Here is a 15,283-nt window from a genome sequence, read left to right on the forward strand (position 1 = left end):
TGCAGACCCGCTTGTCTTGCATACTGCTGAGTTACAGGACAAGACCCCACACACTCACAGGGGTCTCGCCTGCTGAACTCATGATGAAAAGAGGTCTTAAGACCAAGTTATTGCTTGTACACCCGGATTTAAGTAATCATGTTGAATACAGAAGACAGAGTCAACAAGGGTACCACGATCGCACAACTGTGTCACGTGAGATTTCTGTTAATGATCCTGTATATGTGTTGAATTATGGTCAGGGTCCCAAATGGATTGCTGGTATGGTCATAGCTAAGGAGGGCAACAGAATATTTGTTATTAAGCTCAAAAATGGGCAAACTTGCAGGAAACACATGGATCAAACAAAGCTGAGGCACACAGACGAGCCAGAGCAGTCGGACGAAGAAACCGTCGACGACCGGCCAACCTACCAGCAGCCTTCAGTGGACTCGAGGGTCATCAGTGAACCCGGAATTTCCATCACGGACTTACAATCCCTGACATGGCCACTGTCACCCCAACAAGTCAGCCATCCAGCCATTAGCCATAACAGACTCTGCACATTCACCCAAGGCCGGAATCGAACTGAGACGGTCAACCTGGGAGTGTAAAGCACCGGACCGTCTCAACCTGTGAAAGACTGTGATAAGATCTGAGCGGAGGATATTGTCATGTATGTACATGCTGTTTGCAGCCACCAGATGGTGTCATTGTTGGAGACCATTGAGCAGCAGGCACATGGTGCTGCTCTGATATAAAAGTCCAGCCATTTTGTGAGTCAGGCACTTTGGGCCTAAATAAAGCAGAAGCAAGGTTGTACCTTGCTTAGTTAAACAGTACTCAGTTTGAACCTTTATTGCATACATAACAGTGTGCACAAATCATTGAAGGTGGAAGGCAGTTTGAGAAAGCAGTTAAAAAGGCTTACAGGATCCTGGGCTTCATAAATAGAGGTATAGAATACAAAAGTGTGGAAATTAAGATGAACCTGTATAAAACACGGGTTCGGCCCCAGCTGGAGTATTGTGTCCAATTCTGGGCACCGCACTTTAGGGAGGATGGGAAGGCCTTAGAGAGGGAGCAGAAAAGATTTACGAGAATGGTTCCAGGGATGAGGGACTTCAGTTACGTGGATAAACTGGAGAAGCTGGGGTTGTTCTCTTTGGAGCAGAGAAGGTTTAGAGGAGATTTGATCGAGGTGTTCAAAATCATGAGGGGTCTGGACAGAGTAGATCGAGGGAAACTGTTCCCATTGGTGGAAGGGTCGGGAACCAGAGGGCACAGATTTAAGGCGATTGGCAGAAGAACCAAAGGCGATGCAAGAAAAAAAAATTTTACGCAGCGAGTGGTTGGGATCTGGAATGCATGGCCTGAGAGGGTGGTGGAGGCAGACATAAGAGCATATGAAATAGGAGCAGGAGTAGGCTATTTGGCCCCTCAAGCCAGCTCTGCCATTAAATAAGATCATGGCTGATCTGATCCTGGCCTCAACTCCACTTTCCTGCCCGCTCCCCATAACCCTTGACTCCCTTATCGTTCAAAAATCTGTCTATCTCCACCTTAAAGACACAAATTTATCCTTTAACAGGGAGTTGGATAAGTACCTGAAGGAAAAGAATTAGCAGGGCTATGGGGAAAGGGCAGGGAAGTGGGACTAGCTGAGAGTCGGCACGGGCTCAATGGGCCGAATGGCCACTTTCCGAGCTGTAATCATTCTATGAAACTCATTCTGTGGCGAGTGACTTAAAGGGGAAGAAGCAGTGATATTAGCGGGGTGACTGTCAGATTTCAGTGTTCAGTTCCATTCACAACTCTTGATAATGAAGCAGTCCATGGCAACCTACAGTGAGACTTGGATGCTTGTGCTGCTAAGTGGCAGGTAACATTTGTACCAGGCGACGACCATATAAACAAGAGAAGGCCCAGCCATTTCCCCTTGACTTGGAATAGCAGCATTGCTTGGGGGGCACTTCCTGACTCCTCAAAGCCTATCCACCATCTACAAGGGTCAAGTCAGGAGTCTGATGGAATACTCACCATTGTCTGGGATGGGTGCAGCCATAACAGCACCCAAGCTCGAAAACATCCAGTACAGAGTAGTTTGCTTGATCGGTGATCCCATCATGTAATTAATATCCACCCCCTTCGCAATGTGGCTGAATTATGTCCCATCTACAAGATGCACTGCAGCACTGGCCAAGATTACTTTTGACAGCAGCTCCCTCCCCTGTGACCTTTCTCCCATGACAGCCAAGAGCAACAATCGCGAGAACGTCATTGCCTTTAAATACCCCTCCAAGTTATACATGGACACAGCTCTTCATTGTCACTGGGTCAATCTCCTGGAATTCCCGATTTATCATTCTGAGGGCACCATCAGCCCAAGGACTCCAGCAGTTCATACTGAGGCCCACAGCTACCTCTCGGCACCGACAAATGGGCAAAAAATGGAGCCTTTCCAATGCCTCCCACAGCCCGAGAACCAATTTAAAAAACAAGATTATTGAGCAAAAATAAAGGTTAAAAATAACTCACTGAGTTCAGATTGGAAAAAAAGACTTCCATTTCTATAGCACCTTTCACAACCTCAGGTCATCCTAAAGTGCTTTACAGCCAATGAAGTACTGTTTGAAGTGTAGTCACTGTTGTAATGTAGGAAACACAGCAACCAATTGCGCACAGCAAGCTCCCACAAACAGCAATGTGATAATGACCAGATAATCTGTTTTAGTGGAGTTGATTGAGGGATAAATATTGGCCCCAGGACACCAGGGATAACTCCCCTGCTCTTCTTCGAAATAATGCCACGGGATCTTTTAGGTCCACCTGAGAGAGCAGACGGGGCCTCGGTTCAGTGCTGGTAAACAGTTTGATGATTTCACTGTTGTAAGGATTTCATTGTGTTCAGAATGGTTCTAATTTCCTTCTGCACAAACACAGAAGCATTAAGCATATGTCTAGAGATAGCGCAGGGCACTTTAATACAATGTATCGGTCGTATGATGAGCTTTCAAATCAAATATCACTGCTTCACTGCACTCTTCTCGTTGCATCAAGTTCTCCATTTTGCTGTTGTGCTCAATATGACAGGATAACAAGACAGATGGGAATGAAGACAGCGTTCCAGCCTGGATAGCTTCTCCATGCAGAAAGAGCCCAGTGTCCCCCCATCACAGTACCCAAGGTGGAGTCCATGCCGTGTGTGGAGTTGGCGGAGGGGAACAGCGGCTTGACACATCCCAACAAGGACGGAGGAGATTCCCTGGGCTGCACGACTTGGCTCACTAGCAAGAGAAGGCTGGCCCCCTGTCCCGCTGATCGGCCAGGATATGCTGCACCCAAGGACATTCAAGCAAAAATACACAATGGCAGAGTTGGTGTACGGTAAAGCAGTCACGTGACAGGACAGGAGTGTAAATTCTTTCATGTTTACCAAGTGTGATGGAACAGCAGTGTATCCCTAACCCGAACCTCCAACACAAACCATAACCCCAACCTCCAACACAAACCATAACCCCAACTTCCAACACAAACCATAACCCGAACCTCCAACACAAACCATAACCCGAACCTCTAACACAAACCATAACCCAAACCTCCAACACAAACCATAACCCGAACCTCTAACACAAACCATAACCCAGAACCTCCAACACAAACCATAACCCCAACCTCCAACACAAACCATAACCCCAACCTCCAACACAAACCATAACCAGAACCTCTAACACAAACAGATCAGCAGTAGCCTTAAAATGAGCCCAAGGTATATTTAGAAGCACCTCTCTGAGAAATTACTTGACATTTTTCCTGCAGTTTCAGCACACATCTGCTAAACTACTTCTCAAACCCTGTGTGCGATTCGTTGCCAACCTGCTCCCCATACACCCACTCTCCAAAACACAATCTCCATTCAGCTCGACTCGCTGACTTTTTCCTTCAATTCATTCTCCACCTTCCCAAATAAACAAATGTACCTCCTCCTCTGCCTGTCAATCACCTCCTCTGTCAATCAATGTCTGTTGTAATTAATGTCCGATATGTAACAGGATCCCGTCAAGTGATGGACCCTATCCTGTGACCTGAAGCAAAGACATTTCTGCAAACACAAACTCAGCTCCTGGACATTTTTTAGCCCCCTATTGATGTGTCCCATCTACCGGCGGCCCCTGGCTGCAGTGTTTACCATCTACAAGATGCACTGCAGCAACTCGCCAAGGCTTCTTCGGCAGCACCTCCCAAACCCGCGACCTCTACCGCCAAGAAGGACAAGGGCAGCAGGCGCATGGGAACACCACCACCTCCACGTTCCCCTCCCAGTCACACACCATCCTGACTTGGAAATATATCATCGCTGGGTCAAAATCCTGGAACTCCCGCCCTAACAGCACTGTGGGAGTACCTTCACCACACGGACTGCAGCGGTTCAAGGAGGTCTTGCCAGCGATGCCCACATCCCGAGAATGAATAGATTTTTTTCAAAGCTGATTGGATTCAGTCCTGTTCTGATTCTGTAACTCCTGATTCTCCAACCTTTGAATGACAATCACATTTCCAGCCTAATTTAGCTCAACAGAAGCTCGAGGAACAACACCTCATTTACCTATTAGGCACTCGATCATTCCCGGCTCAACACTGAGTTCAACAACTTCAGATCAGAACCACTGCCCCCATTTATTCAGACAGTAGTTGTTGGTAATGATCCTGCTATTGCCATTTACATCTAGATCCATCTTTTGTTTCTTAACGGGATTACCATCCCGTTTGCCATTCAATCTCTCCTGCCGTCCACCCTATCACAGACCTTCCCTTTTGTTCTTTCCCCTTTATTGCTGCACCTGTACTTGCTTAAAACCTGTCACATTTCTAACTTTTTCCAATTCTGATGAAAAATTATCGACCTGAAACATTCTCTCTTTCTCTTTCCACAGATGCTGCCTGACCTGAGTATTTCCAGCATTTTCTGTTTTTAATTTAGCTCATCTCCTGCTCCCTGTTAATTGCTTATAACAATATATATATATAATGATTATTTTTTAATAATGATATATATGATTATTTTTTTAAATCCCAGTTTAGTGCAATTTACTAAATTTAGTGCAAATGAGTTCTGAATTCTGGGCAGTTTTTCACGGAGGGCTCAGGGACCGCTGGGATCAGATTTGTGAGCATCAAACCCGGCCAGGGCCCGACAGCCAGTGGTTGAGGAGACCCTTACTGCAACATGCTGGGCAGAGGTGAAAGTTCAATGTCTGCCCAGTGCTGGGGGGAGAGGCTGCCCAGCGGTAACTAGAAGGGTCATTTCATCCTGTGGAGTCTCTGGTGAGGCAATGATCCCTGATTCCTGTAGGTTTCATCCCCAGGGAACTTGGGATGTGAGAGTGGGAATGGAACAAATTCATCCATTCAACATTTAAAGAAGGAATTCCCTGGAACCAGAGACTAATACCAAACTCCTCCCCACTGCTGTCTAAAGCCAGCGGTTTACTGTCCTATTTCACAATGAACTGATTACCAGACCCTCTCCCGAATCTGGGCTGATCCTGTGATCACTCGGTCACCAATATGTAACATTGGAAATTGATCAATACTGTTGAAATGTCTGATTCCATTTGGTCCTGAGGTCAGGACACGCGGAGTGACCTCTCACCAGTAGCCGACAGTGAGTGAGTGAAGTAGGTGATTGCAGATCGTTGCTCTAGTACTGGTGTGATTGGTCTCTGTGTCCTTCCTGTCCTGTCTACCATGTTATTAAAATGCTGCTTTGCCAAAGTTTGCCGTCTGATTGAGGTGGAGCCGCCATGAATTTGCGAAGAGTCCAAGGCTGAGTAATGAAGCCCCCCCCCCGTGGTGATTGGATGAGTCCCTTGGTGTCAGGGACACCTCCCTGCAGCAGTCAGTGAGAATGGGCTGAGCTAGTCCCCACTGAACTCTCACAGCCTGGCCCTATCTCAGACACAGTCTGGCTACGGCCTCGTTTCTTAGACCCTCTTCGACAAGCTCCTCCTGGGCCAGCCGCAGATCCGAGTAATCTTCCACCACAATTAGACTAATGTTACTGAGCGCTCTGCCTGTCAAACTCGCATTCACTCTCCCTCCATCTTGTGGGGAGTCCAGATTGGGGGACTTTTTGTGCTCTCCCAACTTGAGATTGGCTGGTTCTACCTCTAGTGTTGAACTTGGATTGGTCGGGCTGTTTTCCTTTGGAGATCGGTTGGTTCTTTCTCTTTGGTTATTTTGCGCTGAACCCGGATTGGCTGTTTCTTGATGATATCCTGAGTTTGGATTGGCCGTCGCTTTGTGGGGTCCTAAATTGAAGATGAGCACATTTTTCTGCAGCTTTGATTGCGACTCGGTGTTGTCAGATTGTGCGGAGTCCCTGGCACTCTGACTGTCCGTCACCTCTCCCTGTTCCTGCAACTCGGCTAAAGCTTTAGCTAAAAGGAAAATAACACAAACAGACATCACATTTGGGATTGAATCTGGTCAAACAATGAACTATTACAAGATCCAAACATTTCCCTCTGCATCAAGCCTCTGCCTCACATCTAACATTCTATGTACACTCTAATTCATCTTCTCATTTTTGCATGTTGGAGCAACTTTACAACTGAGTGGCTGCCCAACTATTTCATAGCAAATCACACAGTGTGGGACGGGAGTCACATATAGGCCACACAGGGTGCCTTTCCCTGAAGGACATTACAGATCCAGTTGGAAGCTTTCATGTTTACTTTTCTGGTGCCAGCCATAAATGACCAGACTCACTGAATTCAGCTTCACAACTCAGCCTGGTGGGATTTGATCTCAGCACCTCCCCCTCCATCTAGTCCAGTAAGTAGCATCACCACTCTGTATCTAACCCGTGCTGTACCTTCCCTGGGAGTATTTGATGGGACAGTGTAGAGGGAGCTTTACTCTGTATCTAACCTCCTGTACCTGCCCTGGGAGTGTTTGATGGGACAGTGCAGAGGGAGCTTTACTCTATATCTAACCCCCTGTACCTGGCCTGGGAGTGTTTGATGGGACAGTGTAGAGGGAGCTTTACTCTGTATCTAATCCCCTGTACCTGCCCTGGGAGTGTTTGATGGGACAGTGTAGAGGGAGCTTTACTCTGTATTTAACCCTGTGTTGTACCTTACATTGAAATGAAAATATTCTGGCTCCTGCACATTAGGTTGGTCCCACTTTCTAGTGATGTGCCTGTTATTTATAATTGGGCACTTTCTTGCCAAAGGTCAGATAGAGTCAATGGGTACATTGTCAATGGCACAGTGTGAATGGGTAGTGATTCAGATAAGAATCCCACCAATATTACATCAATATCAATGAGTATCTGTAGGGTTGGAACAGAAAGAGGAAGTGAAGTTTGATTCACACCTGAGGTCATCAACCAGAGACTCATGCCATAGTCCATCTCCGACGTTATTGTGAGAAAGGAAATTAGTAAATGGTTCTTTTTTGACATCATTCACTTAGCAACTTGGAATAACCAATCATCTTGCTATTATTTGCGTAACAAAAAATGTTCATAAGGCGACCATGTGTTCGGTTTTGGTGCAAGGATTGGCTGTCTGTAAATATCCCAAACTGAAGCAGACACCAGACATTGTCATTCCTCGTCCCGCCATGTGGATTTCAGTGATTCAGGAGTCCAGTGTGTTTTCATCAGTAGCAGGATCAGCCGAGAGATCCGGGCAAGTATTGTTGGTTGTGAAGTGAGCATCTTAATCACTTGTATTGCCAGACACGCAGCAACAGTTGGATGTTGGACAGTAAATGTGACAGGGTCAGAAGCCGGTTAGCAGAAGCCAGTTAGCAGAAGCCGGTTAGCAGAAGCCGGTGAATTTGGCCGTTAGTTCTGCGTATTTTACCTGCCATGACTTTGCTGCGGTGAGATGCTTCAGTCGCGAGAGCATACGACAGATTAATAATCCGATCCCTCTCTCTTTCTCCCCGGTGCATGGCTTGGTCTGAAGGGGCCCAGCTCCCAGCTACACTAGGACTAAAATTACAAAGAAATAGACATTTACCTTCTATGAACTCCTGTCCTGAACGGATCGACCCGGGCAGGAGAGACTCCGAGATCCCGAGGCTCAGGTTACAAATAGAACTGGGGTAACCGGGGCAATGAGGCATCACAGGCAACACTGACACTCACCAACTAACAGGTTAAACCACCCTGAACACCAGTAATAGTGGGTACAGGTCCCACCCTGAACCCCAGTAATAGTGGGTACAGGTCCCACCCTGAACCCCAGTAATAGTGGGTACAGGTCCCACCCTGAACCCCAGTAATAGCGGGTACAGGTCCCACCCTGAACCCCAGTAATACTAACTGGTTTGGGAGTCTGATGTTCCACAGGGATAATATAAGAGGCACTTCTGATCACAAAATCGCTGTGCAGGATCAGGAGGCCTTGTTGGCACTGTAGCCATGAGGAATGAGCCGAGGCATGAGTGTATGTGTTTGTGCAGCTAATCAATGGGTGAGTTTGAGCAGCTTATGGTGCTGTGGTTCGTGTCCGCTGGAGGCCGGACTGAGGTGTCGGATTGCCCATCAGATTGGGGAGAGGCGAATCGATTGGTGTTTGTTATATCAGGGGATCAAACTCTAATGGAACACAAAAATGAGCAGATGGGAGTCAGTCTGAAGGCCAACATCTAATACAAATAAGAAATGTTTCTAAGGCCTCGTTTTGTGAGGCAAGTGATTGGATTAGAGCACGTTATACAGATCGGCCTTCCCACTGACCCATTGTTGTGGCTAGTGAGACTCACAGAATCAGCCCTCATACAGAGACACCGCACAGATCATTAGCATTTGGACACAAATAGTAAAACAGATTAGACGGTTAAACGGATTGGCCATGGATTGACCCACAGCCATGGATTTATCCTCGGCCAGGGATTGACCCTGGGCCATGGATTGACCCTGGGCCAGGGATCGACCCTGGGCCATGGATCGATCCTCGGCCATGGATGGACCCTGGGCCATGGATTGACCCTGGGCCAGGGATTGACCCTGAGCCATGGATTGATCCTCAGCCATGGATTGACCCTGGGCCATGGATTGACCCTGGGCCATGGATTTATCCTCAGCCAGGGATTGACCCTGAGCCATGGATTGACCCTGGGCCATGGATTGACCCTGGGCCATGGATTGACCCTGGGCCATGGATTGACCCTGGGCCATGGATTTATCCTCAGCCAGGGATTGACCCTGAGCCATGGATTGACCCTGGGCCATGGATTGACCCTGGGCCATGGATCGACCCTGGGCCATGGATCGACCCTGGGCCATGGATCGACCCTGGGCCATGGATCGACCCTGGGCCATGGATTGACCCTCGGACATGGATTGACCCTCGGACATGGATTGACCCTGGGCCATGGATTGACCCTGAGCCATGGATTGACCCTGAGCCATGGATCGACCCTGAGCCATGGATTGACTCTCGGACATGGATCGACCCTCGGACATAGATTGACCCTCGGACATAGATCGACCCTCGGACATGGATTGACCCTCGGACATAGATTGACCCTCGGACATGGATTGACCCTGAGCCATGGATCGACCCTCGGACATGGATTGACCCTGGGCCATGGATTGACCCTGAGCCATGGATTGACCCTGAGCCATGGATTGACCCTGGGCCATGGATCGACCCTGGGCCATGGATTGACCCTGGGCCATGGATTGACCCTGAGCCATGGATTTATCCTCAGCCAGGGATTGACCCTGAGCCATGGATTGATCCTGGGCCATGGATTGACCCTGGGCCATGGTTTGACCCTGGGCCATGGATTGACCCTCGGCCATGGATTGACCGAGAGCCATGGATTGACCGAGAGCCATGGATTGACCGAGAGCCATGGATTGACCGAGAGCCATGGACTGACCCTGAGCCATGGATTGACCCTGAGCCATGGATTGACCCTTGAGCCATGGATCGACCCTCGGACATGGATTGACCCTGGGCCATGGATTTATCCTCAGCCAGGGATTGACCCTGAGCCATGGATTGACCCTGGGCCATGGATTGACCCTGGGCCATGGATTGACCCTGGGCCATGGATTGACCCTGGGCCATGGATTTATCCTCAGCCAGGGATTGACCCTGAGCCATGGATTGATCCTGGGCCATGGATTGACCCTGGGCCATGGTTTGACCCTGGGCCATGGATTGACCCTCGGCCATGGATTGACCGAGAGCCATGGATTGACCGAGAGCCATGGATTGACCGAGAGCCATGGATTGACCGAGAGCCATGGATTGACCCTGAGCCATGGATTGACCCTGAGCCATGGATTGACCCTTGAGCCATGGATTGACCCTGAGCCATGGTTTGACCCTGAGCCATGGATTGACCCTGAGCCATGGTTTGACCCTGAGCCATGGATTGACCCTGAGCCATGGATTGACCCTGAGCCATGTATTGATCCTCAGCCATGTTTTGATGCTGGAATTGTTCGCCTTAGAGCAGAGAAGGTTAAGTGCGGTGGAAGTAGATTCAATAATAACTTTCAATTGAATTGGATAAATACTTGAAAGGAAAAAATTGCATGGTTATGGCATAGGAGCGGGGTGTGGGACTAATTGGAGAGCCAGTACAGGCAGGATGGGCTGCCTGGCCTCCTTCTGTGTTGTAAGATTCTGCACTCCTCACCTTGTCTTCGCAATCATGGTCTTGATTTTCTCCAATGTTCTTTGCTTCTCCTGTAGTTGTTCTGGGCTGAGGGGAGTATTGGGATCCACATCGAGATATCGTGTCGTTATGATGACTTTACTCGGTTTGCACTGTAAATAAAGTAAAGTTACTCATTGCATTTATTGAGCAGGTCTCGACTCGGTGAAAATCAATAGGTCCATCTGCACACGTTTACTTCTTCACACTCCCCCCACCCCCCACCCCCCCCTCTCTCTCTCTCCCCCTCCCACACTCTCCTCCTCTCATTCACTCCCTCCCACTCCCAGACCATTTATGGCTTAGGGGCTAACCCTATGAAGTGGTGTAACAGTCATTGCTGTCAATGTTCTGTGACCCACAGCTCCATCAGTGCCTAATGGGCACTGGCATCAGTTGGTGAGGTACTGAGACACACACACCACAAGGTTCCAGGGTCTATCCTACCCGGAGCTGCGTCAGCCCATCTCAGTTGGAGTTCCTGCCCCTAAATATGTCCCACTGCCTCCAGCTGGTGAGTGTGGGTGTTGGGTGAAGGCAGAAGTATGGGAACAAGCTGCAGAACACGGGCCCGATCGTCACCAAACTCGCACCTCTTTCCTTACAACGCGAATATTTTCTCGGGACTGGCTCTCTGTCCTCCCCGGCGGTGCCGATATCATTGTCACCAATTTGTTTGATGCGGTCACGTGTTGTGTTATAGGCGTCTCTGGTGCAGCCGTTGGTCTTGTGGTAACAGTTGTGGTGTTTGCTGCTCTGGTCTGAGAGGCCACTACACTGGCAGTGAGATGGGCACCAGCTGAACAGCTGGTCAGTGGTCTGTTGGTCAGAAGGGTCCCAGAGCGCAGTCTTGGTGTCCCTGTCGCCTGCTCTGTCGATGCTGCTCTCTGAGAAGTCAACACACACAGTCTGAATGTGAAGCCAATGTTACTCACTCTCGATCATGTGTTAAAACTTCCTTACTGATCTTGCTCTAGATTAAGAAGATCCAAACCAAGGTATAATACATAGTCGTTCTTCATTTCTGTAAACAATAACTTATATTTATACAGCGCCTTTAACGTAGTAAAACGTCCCAAGTCGCTTCACCGGAGCGATTACGAGACAAAATTTGACACCAAGCCACATAAGGAGATATTAGAGCAGATGACCAAAAGCTTGGTGAAAGAGGTGGGTTTTAAGGAGCGTCTTAAAGCAGGAGAGACAAGTAGAGAGGCGGAGAGGTTTAAGGAAGGAATTCCTGAGCTTAGGACCTAGGCAACAGAAGGTACGTCTACCGATGGCGGAGCGATGGAAATCGGGGATGCTCAAGAGGCCAGAACTGGAGGAGTGCAGAGATCTCAGAGAGGTGTGAGGCTGGAGGAGGTTATAGAGATAGGGAGGGGCGAGGCCATGGAGGAATTTGTAAACCAGGATGGGAATTTTAAAATCGAGGCGTTGCTGTAAACAGTAATTCTGCTGTGCAGCTCCAGTCTAATTTCTCGCTCAACCATTAAAATAGCTGGCAGGGCTCTCGGAAATCGTGCAGGAAGGACTGGCCATCCTACAGTATAGAGTTATAAATATAGAGGCAGCAAGGTGAGTTCAGCTGATGCAACTCACTGGATATCAGCTGAAAGCAGGGAGTGAACAATATAAACACCAACCACTGGGGCAGGAGCAAGTTAACAAAGCTACAGTTTATTTCCCGGGTTCAGGTAATACTTGGTAAATATTCAAGATTGCTTTTCTCTCAAATATAATAAAGAAAGAGATTTTCACCTCAGTGAGATGGATGTATATAACTTCATACTATCAGCACAGACTGGAGACGCAAACAGTCACTACAATCACCCTGTTAGGGACGATGTAACCCAGGAGGTACTCACCATTATTGGTGACACTGCCACACTTCTTTGGGTCAGGGTGGCTGTCCTGGGCTTCTCCTTGAGCTGTGCTTCCTGGTGTCGCTTCATACGTTCCAACTGCTCCTCCGCACTCATCTTTCCTTTCCTGTTTATGCCCCCGACAATCAGTGTATGTTGCCCCTGGCGATACATAGACAGAACAATACAGATTTCACCTCATTTGCTGCAGTGTCCCTCCTGTAATAGCACTCAGACCTTTCTTTTCTTTTATTGTTCTGTGACAAGGAAAATTTGTTAATTTCCCACTTTTATTTGACAAAGATAAGCAACGAGAATGATTCCAGTGGAGAGACTGGAGAAGCTGGGGCTGTCCTTAGAGCGGAGAAGGTTAAGGGGAGATTTAATAGAAGTGTTTAAAATAATTAACAGTTTTGATAGAGTAAATAGGGAAAAAATTCCACTGACAGGAGGGTCGGTAACCAGAGGAAGCACATTTAAAGTCATTGGCAAAAGAACCAGAGGTAACATGAGGAGAGATTATTTTACACAGCAAGTTGTGATCAGCAACACGCTGTCTGCAAGGGCAGTGGGAGCAGATTCAATAGTAACTTTCAAAAGGGAATTGGATATGGGGAGAGAGTGGGTAGGTGGGGATATGGGGAGAGGGTGGGGTTGGGGGATATGGGGAGAGGGTGGGGTTGGGGGATATGGGGAGAGGGTGGGGTTGGGGCTTATGGGGAGAGGGTGGGTTTGGGGCTTATAGGGAGAGGGTGGGGTGGGGGATATGGGGAGAGGGTGGGGCTGGGGGATATGGGGAGAGGATGGGGTTGGGGGATATGGGGAGAGGATGGGGTTGGGGGATATGGGGAGAGGGTGGGGTTGGGGATATGGACAGAGGGTGGGGCTGGGGGATATGGGGAGAGGGTGGGGTTGGGGGATATGGGGAGAGGGTGGGGTTGGGGGATATGGGGAGAGGGTGGGGTTGGGGGATATGGGGAGAGGGTGGGGTTGGGGGATATGGGGAGAGGGTGGGGTGGGGGATATGGGAAGAGGGTGGGGTTGGGGCTAATGGGGAGAGGGTGGGGTGGGGGATATGGGGAGAGGGTTACCTTGTAGGTTCCATTTGTCACTGGGTCATACGGGAGATCACCTTTCTTCTCTCCCAGCTGATGTTTCTCTTCAGACTGGGCTGTAGGTGATGGTGTTTCAGTCTCAGCGTGTTCTGATGTACTCCGCTCAGCTTGATACAATAGGTGGGGGAGGGGTGGCCTGCGAGGGGCATTGTCCGCAGCCTTCAGAATAAACCATAAAATAACAAAATTAGGCTGAACAAACCCAACCCTTCTCCCCATACCCCTCACCCTCACCTACCCACCTACTCCTCATATTGCTCAACCCCACCTGTAGTGTATGAATAAAGGGTCTGACCAGATACAGTGAGCTCAAAGTGAGGTGTGACCATAGTCCTTTATTACGGTTCTCCAGAGTGCCTCTCCAGCCTGTGAGGCCTCCTTATGTACAGGTGCTCCCAAGGGATTGTGGGATCCCTTGGGACTCCAGGGGATGAGCTCTCTGGTGGTTAAACAAGGTATTTACAGGTTTATATATATAACAACACTCCCCCTCCCCCCACCCCCCTCCAAAGTCAATAGTGTAACTATTTACAATGTGAATTGATCTGGGGTCTTCCTTTCCCTGGTTGATCGTCTCAGTGCAAATGCTGGTTTTGATGAGTCATTTGTTGGGCTGCTGTGCAGCTGGCCTTGCTGGGCTGCCTGGTGTGGTGATGGGTTCTGCTTCGTGGTCAATTGCTGGGTCGGTTGCCACTGGTGTGTGTGTTGGAGGGTCAAAAAAGGTAGAGTCTATTGTGGGTTGCTCTGGATAGTCCGTGAATCTTAGTTTGGTTTGGTCCAAGTGTTTCCAGTAGATGAGTCTATTTGAAACTTTGACCAGAAACACCCTACTCCCCTCTTTGGCCACGACAGTGCCGGGAAGCCACTTGCTCTCTACCTGTTCGTGTAGATCAGGGTGGACTAAAAAGAGCCTTGCCTTAAGTGCCCTTTTCATGAGCAGTTCAGTGGGGGGAACCCCAGTGAGTGAGTGGGGTCTCGTGCAGTAACTAAGCAGGACTCGGGATAGGCGAGTCTGCAGTGAGCCTTCAGTTACCCTCTTCAAGCTCTGCTCGATTGTTTGCACTGCTCTCTCTGCCTGACCATTGGACGCTGATTTAAACGGGGCAGATGTGACATGTTTGGTCCCATTGCGGGTCATGAACTCTTTGAATTCGGTACTGGTGAAGCACGGCCCATTGTCACTCACAAGGACGTCAGGCAGGCCGTGCGTGGCAAACATTGCCCGCAGGCTTTCAATGGTGGCAGCGGACGTGCCTGCCGACATTATCTCACATTCAATCCATTTGGAGTACGCATCTACAACCACTAGGAACATTTTTCCCAAGAATGGGCCTACATAGTCGACATGAACCCTAGACCATGGTTTGAAGGGTCAAGACCATAAACTTAGTGGTGCCTCCCTGGGTGCATTGCTTAACTGTGAACATGTGTTATGTTTGTGCACACAGGACTCTAAGTCTACATCGAAACCGAGCCACCACACGTGGGATCTGGCTATCGCTTTCATCATTACAATGCCTGGGTGGATACTGTGGAGGTCACTAATGTAAGTGTCCCTGTCCTTTTTTGATACCACTACCCGATTACCCCAGAGAAGGCAGTCTGCCTGTATAGACATTTCATCTCTGC

The 15,283-nt window shown here is 48.9% G+C and overlaps 1 protein-coding gene across 1 annotated transcript in view; it reads right to left on the reverse strand.

Moving 5' to 3' along the window:
• Positions 1-480: 480 nt before the first annotated feature.
• The window catches only part of LOC139230315 (pleckstrin homology domain-containing family A member 7-like), a 42,230-nt gene continuing 27,427 nt past the window's right edge, over positions 481-15,283 (reverse strand). Inside the window, exons 10-15 of the mRNA XM_070862140.1 lie at positions 13,631-13,813; positions 12,543-12,701; positions 11,268-11,561; positions 10,657-10,787; positions 7,857-7,987; positions 481-6,419 (exon numbers count right to left, since the gene is read on the reverse strand). Of these exons, the coding sequence (XP_070718241.1) occupies positions 5,929-6,419; positions 7,857-7,987; positions 10,657-10,787; positions 11,268-11,561; positions 12,543-12,701; positions 13,631-13,813 (1,389 nt within the window). The 3' untranslated portion in view covers positions 481-5,928. The remainder of the gene's footprint in view (positions 6,420-7,856; positions 7,988-10,656; positions 10,788-11,267; positions 11,562-12,542; positions 12,702-13,630; positions 13,814-15,283) is intronic.

The sequence above is a fragment of the Pristiophorus japonicus genome, chromosome 19 (genome assembly GCF_044704955.1).
Source record: "Pristiophorus japonicus isolate sPriJap1 chromosome 19, sPriJap1.hap1, whole genome shotgun sequence".
NCBI classification, from domain to species: domain Eukaryota; kingdom Metazoa; phylum Chordata; class Chondrichthyes; family Pristiophoridae; genus Pristiophorus; species Pristiophorus japonicus.